The 7,399-nt window shown below is 57.5% G+C and overlaps 1 protein-coding gene across 1 annotated transcript; it reads right to left on the reverse strand.

The window, feature by feature from the left end:
• Positions 1–508: 508 nt before the first annotated feature.
• On the reverse strand, positions 509–5,620 carry LOC308308837 (transcription initiation factor TFIID subunit 2-like; the record flags this gene model as incomplete). The annotated part of the gene is made up of 1 exon (XM_080754289.1): positions 509–5,620. The coding sequence occupies one exon, from the start codon at positions 5,618–5,620 to the stop codon at positions 509–511; it is 5,112 nt and encodes a 1,703-aa protein (XP_080610415.1).
• Between the last annotated feature and the right edge of the window lie 1,779 nt (positions 5,621–7,399).

The raw sequence follows: 7,399 nt of genomic DNA on the forward strand, positions 1-7,399 counted from the left end.
TTTTAATCAGAGCGCAAGACGAGCACAGCTATAGAGGGCTGTACATACGTCTCTCAGTCTCCGTCCTCTCCGACCATAGTTTTCGTCGGAAAGTTTTGACTTTCTGACGTGCGTGCAGCTTTCCGAACTCAAATTAGGAGTAATCCTTTTCAGAAGTTGCAAGAGATGTCATTTTGTAGTTGAACTGGACCTTTCCGACGCAAATTTCGGTGGTCTGTGACAGTATGGACTCCCCTTGAGAGTGTAGCTGCAGCAGCGCGCAGCAGTGAAAGCCACGCACACAAATAATTAATTATAATAAGGTGACGGGCTTCGGGCCGGGCTCGGGCTTTAAATAGCGGCACCAAACAGGCCACAGGCCGGGCCTGGACTGAAGTCCACGGGCCAGGGCCGGCCCGGGCCCACATTTTAGGCCCGTGCAGGGCTCTAACACACACACACACACACAGTCAAATGTACGAGGTAGAGTAGGCACTGCTCAAAGATAATGTGGGAACATGGCCTTGGGTCAGACAGGGACAGTGGAGTGCAGAGATATCCCACCGGCCTGGCTGCTGCTGTGAGCGTGGGACGTTCTGTGCTTCCTCTCCCTGTCCATCTTGTGCTTGTGTTTGGACCTGTGCTGCCTGTGTTTCTCCCTCTTGTGCCTCTCCCTGTCCTTCTGCTTGTGCTTCTTGTGTCTGTGTCTCTCCTTTGTAGACGTGTCTTTGTCCTCTTTGTCTTTGCCGTCATGTTTGTGCCTCCGTTTCTCCTTGTGCTCTATTTCTCTTTCTCTGTCCTCCTTCATGTCACGTTTGTGCTTTTGTGTCTTCCTCCTTACAGCATACGCCTCATTGTCCTCCTTGCTCTTGTGAATGCGCTTATCTTTCTCCCTACACCTGTCCCTGTCTCTGTCTCTGTCTCCTATTTCTTTTCTCTCCTTCTCGTGCTTATGTTTCTTCTTACTCCTGTCCATGTCTCTGTCCTCTTTCCTCTTATGCTTATGTTTCACCTTCTTATACACGTCTCTGTCCTCCTCCTGCCTCTCATGTTTACGTTTCTTCTTCCTGGCAGTATAAATGTCGGCGTCCTCCTGGCCCTCGTGCTTGCGCTTGCGTTTGTCCGTGCGCCCGCCTTCGTCCTTCGCCTTCTTGCCCTCTTGAGGGTGTTTGTCTCGGTCCTTCTTGCTGTCATGCCTGTGCTGTTGTTTGTCCTTCTTTACGGCGCGCGTCTCGCTGTCCTCCTCGGCCTGGCGCTTCTCCTTGTCCCCGTCTCTCTCCGTTTTGCCCTCGCGAGTGTGTTTGTCTTTCTCCTTATGTCCGTCTCCGTCCTCCTTGTCTCGCTTGTGTCTCGCCTTCTTCCTCACAGCGTCCACATCGCTGTCCTCCTCGCTCTGGCGCTTGCGTTTACATTGGTCCTTATCCCTGTCTCTGCGTTCCTCCTTCTTGTCCTTCTTTACAGTCTGCATCTCGCCGTCCTCCGTGGTCTCACGCGTGTCTGTGTCCTTACGCCTGTCTCCGTCTCTCTCCTTCTTGCGCTCGTGTTTATCCTTCTTTACAGCATGTGTCTCGCTGTCCTCTATGCTTTCCTTCTTGCCGTCATGCGTGCGCTCGCGTTTCTCTTTCTTTGTGGTATCCCTCTCCGTGGCCTTCTCTTTGCTCTCATGTTTGTCTTTCTCCTTATGTCTGTCTTTGTCCTTTTTCTCATGCTTGCGTTTCTCCCTAACATGATCCCCCTCCGTGTCCTTCTCTTTGCTCTCATGTTTGTCTTTCTCTTCATGTCTGACTTTCTCCTTCTTTGCGGTATCCCTCTCTGCTTCCTTCTCTTTGCTCAAAAGTTTGTCTTTCTCCTTATGTCTGTCTCTGTCTTTCTTCTCGCCCTCATGAACGCGTTTCTCCTTTACAGCATGCGTCTCGCTCTCCTCCTTGCTCTCACGCTTGCGCTTGCGTTTCTCTCTAACATGATCCCCCTCTGTGTCCTTCTCTTTGCTCTCATGCGTGAGCTCGGGTGTTTTGTCTTTGGCCTTCTCCCCCTTCTCCTTCCTCTTCCTGTTGCGCTCACGGTGGCGACGGCTCCTCTCCCCTCTCGCGTGTTTAGGAGGGGAAGAGGACGTCGTCTCCTTGGAGATGGGCGGCACATGAGCGGAGAGCGCGGGCTGCTCTACCGGCGACGCTGGTCCTTCCCCCGGTGTGGGCGGTCTCTCTGGCGGGTCGAGGTGGTCGGAATCATCATCAGAGTCACAATCCTGATCGAGCGCTTGGCCGTCAGTCTCCACAACGATGTCTTCCTTCCTTTCCATGTCAGTGAACCTGACTTTGTAGCGTCCTCCTCCTCTGCCCTTGCCCTCGCCGCGCTGCCGAGACCCTCGTCGCCGCAGCTCCATAGGATGGACCAGAGGAGGGGTCTCCTCCTCCTTCCTCTCTAAGTCCTGAGGGGAAGGGGGAGGGGCCGGGGGCTGCCGCACACCGTCGACTCCCACAGAGGTCGGCTCTGGCTCCTCGTCCGCAGTGCCGGTGTTGTGAGCGTCTGTACCACCAGGGGGAGTGTGTGTCACGGTGTCATCGATCCCCCGTGGCTCAGGCTCGAGTGCAGCCTTCTTCTCTTTGGGGCGGAGCTGAACCGGCTCGGGCTCGGGCTCGGGCAGGCAGGATGGGCGCGCCAGGCCGAACAGGGCGTGGTAGAGGGTGACGGCGTCGCAGCGCAGCCGCCAGTCGTGGGAGGTGCCGGAGTTCATGAGCGTCCACAGCCGCTCGACCAGCGCCTCGTCGCAGAGCGGTGACAGGACTGACGGCGCCTTGTCGGCGGCGGCGGCGAGGAAGGGCGGGTTCTGGGCCAGCATGCTGAGGATCTTGTGCCTGACGTAGTGAACCGGGTCGCTCTGGGCCGCGTCGAGGAGCCGCCGCAGCTCCGCGGCGCTCCCCTCCGCCCTGGTGTAGTCCACCAGCGCCTCCAGCGCCGCCACGCGCACATCCACGAAGAGTCCGTAGGCGGCGTAGGACACGAAGAGCGAGGGGTCGCTGGGGAGGTGGCCGCTCCTCTGGAGGCGGCGGACAGCCCTCAGGCAGCTGACGGTGACCGTGTTCCTGAAGCTGGGCAGCCGCTTCTCCATGTTGAGGAAGCGGCTGATCTCCTCCAGGACCAGCCGCACGTCGGCGCTCAGCTCGTCCGCCGTCCGCGCGCTGCCGTCGCCGGCGAGGGCCGCAGTCAGGGAGCCGCTCAGCGCCTCCACGAGGTCCGCGCGGTAGTAGCTGTCCGAGAAGGCGTTCCGGCTGTTGTCGTTGTACTTGATCAGGTCCACCACGAAGCGGACCACGTCTCTGGGACAGAGCTTCCGGGCGTCTCTCAGCGACGCCATGGCGACCGGCATGGCCCTCTGCAGGAAGTAGCTCTGGAGGTCGCCGAAGTCGTTGGTCCTGACGATGTCGGGACAACGCTTGGAGCAGAACATGGCGGCGAACAGCGACTTCAGGGTGGGCGGGCCGGGCTGCTGCTGCCGCGTGCGGACCATGGCGTTGGCGATGCCCGCGAGGCGGTGGCAGGCGAGCAGCCGCACCCTGTAGAAGCACTGCTCGTTCTCCAGCACGTCGGTGAGTGCCAGCCGGGAGGCGGGCGTGGGGAAGCGCTGCAACGCCGCCACCGCCTCCTCCTGCGCCACCGCGTCCCGCTCGAAGCGCAGCTGGTACTGCCACATGAAGTCGGCCTGCTCCAGCTCCACCGTCCTCAGCAGCGACATGTCGGGGTCCACGCGGACCCACAGCAGCGGCGAGTCGGCGTCCATGGCCGCCAGGTCCATGTCCACCTCCTCGCCGTTCAGCAGCGGGATCTTCTTCTTCTTGTTGCGCCGGCTCTTGGAGTGGCAGGGGATGTCGTGCTTGGGGTCGCCACTGTTGCCCTCCAGCTGCAGCGTGTGGTTGAAGGAGCCGTCCAGCTCCTGCACCGTCACCCTGACAGGACCCGCGTACAGCTGGGTCCCCGGCGACGCCCCGTCCTGCCGGATCTCCAGCTCCAGGACGTTCCTCTTCCGGTTGAAGGAGAAGCTGCCGTGGAGCTTCACCACGCCGCCCTGCTCCACCCACTGCTTGATGAGCGGGGCGACGTCCTTGCTGGAGACGTCGGAGATCAGCTTGAGGAAGCCGTGAGTGGAGACCAGCATCTGGCTCCAGGCCTGGTGGGCCTGCTGCTTCTGAGTGGCCGCCGAGGCGGCCAGGCTGAGCAGCTTGTTGATGACCTGCAGCGTGAACTTCACGCCGATGTGGCTCTCGATCAGCCTCATCACCAGGTGGGCCTTGCGCCGGAACATCTTGCCGTACTCCCAGGACAACATTTGGGGGCGCTTGACGGAGAGGTGGAGGTGAGACGGCGGCGTCGGGCTGCTCCTCTTTTTGCCTCCGCCGGAGGTCGGGTGCAAGAGGACGCCTCCCGTCTTCAGCTCGTACTCCACCAGCCGGTCCAGCTCCTCTTTCACCCAGTGCCGGTACTCGTTGACGCCGAAGGTCTTCTTCAGGTAGAGGCCGTAGACGTAGCCCGAGATGCCCTCCAGCACCCAGTCGTCGGCCCACGACGCCCGGGAGAGGAAGCAGCCAAAGTACTGGCACGCCAGGGCCTGGGCCATGCAGCGCCGCGTCGCCGGGCTCTGGTCGATGACGGCGGCGCCGTGGAGCAGGTTGGTGCTGAGGACGCCCAGGGACGCGTAGGAGGACACCTGCGCGTAGGCCTCGTCCACGAACACCGTCTTGAAGCAGCCGTACGGGTAGCGGCACGTCAGGACCTCCTCGTAGAAGTCGAAGGCATCGTGCAGGAAGGACACAGAGTGGCGGAGCAGTGGCAGCAGCCGCGGCAGGCAGAAGTGCGTCACCTGGCGCACGTAGGGGTCCGCGAGGACCTGGAAGGGCCCCACGGCCAGCGCGATGCTGGGGGCGGCGGTGGGCACGCCCAGGGTGTAGTGGAAGGTCTTCCGGCTCATGTCCTGGGTGTAGACCGTCTCCAGCAGGTCCCCGCACGACACGGCCGTCATGGCGGCGTCCACGGTGAACTCCAGCCTCCAGGTGCACAGCTCGGAGCAGGAGTCCACGCAGGGGAACCAGAGCCTGGCCTGGCGACCCGTGGAGAACATGTGAGCCGCTCGGTCGGCCATGCTTCCCTCAGTGTCGGGGACCACGAAGTGCAGCCCGCCCTTGGGCTGGTCCAGGTGGAAGTCCACGCGCACTTTCAGCGATGCCTTCGGATCATCTTGTTTCCCGAGGCCGGACGCCGCCGCTGTCACCGCTGCCGGGACTGTGATGTCCAGCTCTCCGCGTCCTCCGGTGCCGTCGTCCGGGTCCACGGCGCTCACGGCGGCCGCGTAGGCGGCGGCGAAGCTGCCCAGGTTCCGCTGCCGGGCCTGGTGACGGCACACCTCCAGCGTGGGGTCGGTGTAGCTGAACTCGGCTTTCAGCTCGTCGACGCAGACCCTGTGGATGCGGCACTGCTTGCAGTTCAGCCGGATCCGGGTCAAGCCGGCCACGGCCGTCGGCACCACGCTCAGCTCCACGTGGCCGCTCACCGAACGCTTCTGGAAGTTTATGTTGCTGATGACCAGCACCTGGTGGGTCACCTTGAAAGGACGGGGGCTTTCCCATCCTTTATCTTTCTTCCGGTTCATCTCACACACATGCTAGAGAAAAGGTTGGTATCTATTGGACATCAATTCAAACTAATATAATATGTATGATCTTAATTCATTCTTACTCGTATAACGGACCCTTTGAGTTTGATAGGCTGTTGTTGTGCGGAGACAGTGGCACTGCAGCATCAACTGGTCGAACAGAAGTCTGGCTTTGGCTGGGATTGTCTTTTGTATTGTTATGTATTGTATAATCAATCAGGAAAGAAGCTGCCTCTCAGTTAGTTTGTACTGTTGTCAATGGGTTTTTACTAGCTGGTTATAATAGGGTTATATTATGATATTACACAGCAAATCGTCAGTTTAATGTAGAGTTCTGAATATAATAAAAACATCAAACGATCAAACACCTCAATCAAACATTAAAGAACACAAGCGAGTAATCAATGGCGTTATAACGCCATAGATGATGAACACTAATATAGACTTTCTGGTGTTGACATCACACGCAACAGAAACCGATCTGCGCAGGTCATGGAACAGCTGGAGAGGTCACGGGAAATCTCCACCCGTTCTCTTCTACTGTGGAGTTTCCTGCCCAGCACAAGCTCCCCTTTTACCCAGTCTTCTTCCATGTCTGGGGGGCGGTGACGTTGCGTCATTTCGCGACTACTTCTACGACGTTACCGCATTCACAGTAATGTCCCCTCCGTGTTAGCGTCGATTTCATCATAAAACTACGATGAAATAGAGTTACGTGTCTGTGTTTACGTCAGCCAATGGGAAAACCCTTGAAATAACACAGAGTGCCATCATCAACTGGGTCATGACTCATGACGTCACCTTCGTCACCATCAACAGCCAATGAGGGACCAGCATTCTTGGTGACGTCGCCATCAACGAGTGCAACCTGATATAAATGACAAGGAACTCTGCTGGCGCATAAGGAGGCCAAAGGGTCCATACATGGATTAGCCAAACCTATGTAATCAGAGAGGGGTAAAGGGTGATGTCATAATATCAAGGCGTATATAAGGGCCACAGGAGGGGCTGTCTATTTCCCTAGCCAATCAGATGGGCATAACTGGGCATATGTCCGATAAGCTTGAGGATTGGTGCGTTGGTGAGCTTCACATGGTATTTCCATTTCGGTCATGCAGACCATTGGTTCTCAACCTGGGGTCCCTAAATTATTCTGGGGGGTCCCCAGATGATGAACTTAAAGGAGGCATCCAGACCAAAACACATATAGGGTTAAATCTGCCTTTTATCATAACCCTTCATACCTGCTTTAGTCGATTTTTTTCATAGCTGCCCCTGTTGCTAGATTTCGGCTGCCCCTGTTGCTAGATTTCGTGGGCCCTCTCATAACTAACACAGTGGATTGTCCTCAGGCGAGTGTGGTTATTTCTTTAGCATCAAAGTTAGTATTTTTTTATTGGATTGTGTTTACACAACGTCCTGAGACTTCTGCTCTGCACCAGAGCAGAGAGAGGAGAGCCTAGAGAGGGAGGGGAGGAGCAGAGGATCTTCTCGTCTGTTTGACAAGTAAGGGTGCCTGTGCCAGGAAGGGAGGCGGGGTCGCTCACTGCTTGCAAAATGGATATGTACGGACAACACGCCGTCACAGAAAGACGACAAAGTGTACAGTTTGCCTGCGTTCGACTGCTTCGACAGACAACAAAGTCGCCATGGCTTCCTCCTCTGATACAGACTAACGTGATACAGCAGACACAGAAGCAGTTGTTGCTCCTGGCAGTGGCACTGGCACAGCTGCTTCGGCTTTTTTGTACTTTTACTTGTACTTGTACTTTTTAC

The sequence above is a fragment of the Nannobrachium achirus genome, assembly GCF_963921795.1.
Source record: "Nannobrachium achirus genome assembly, chromosome: 23".
In the NCBI taxonomy this organism is placed as follows: Eukaryota; Metazoa; Chordata; class Actinopteri; order Myctophiformes; family Myctophidae; genus Nannobrachium; species Nannobrachium achirus.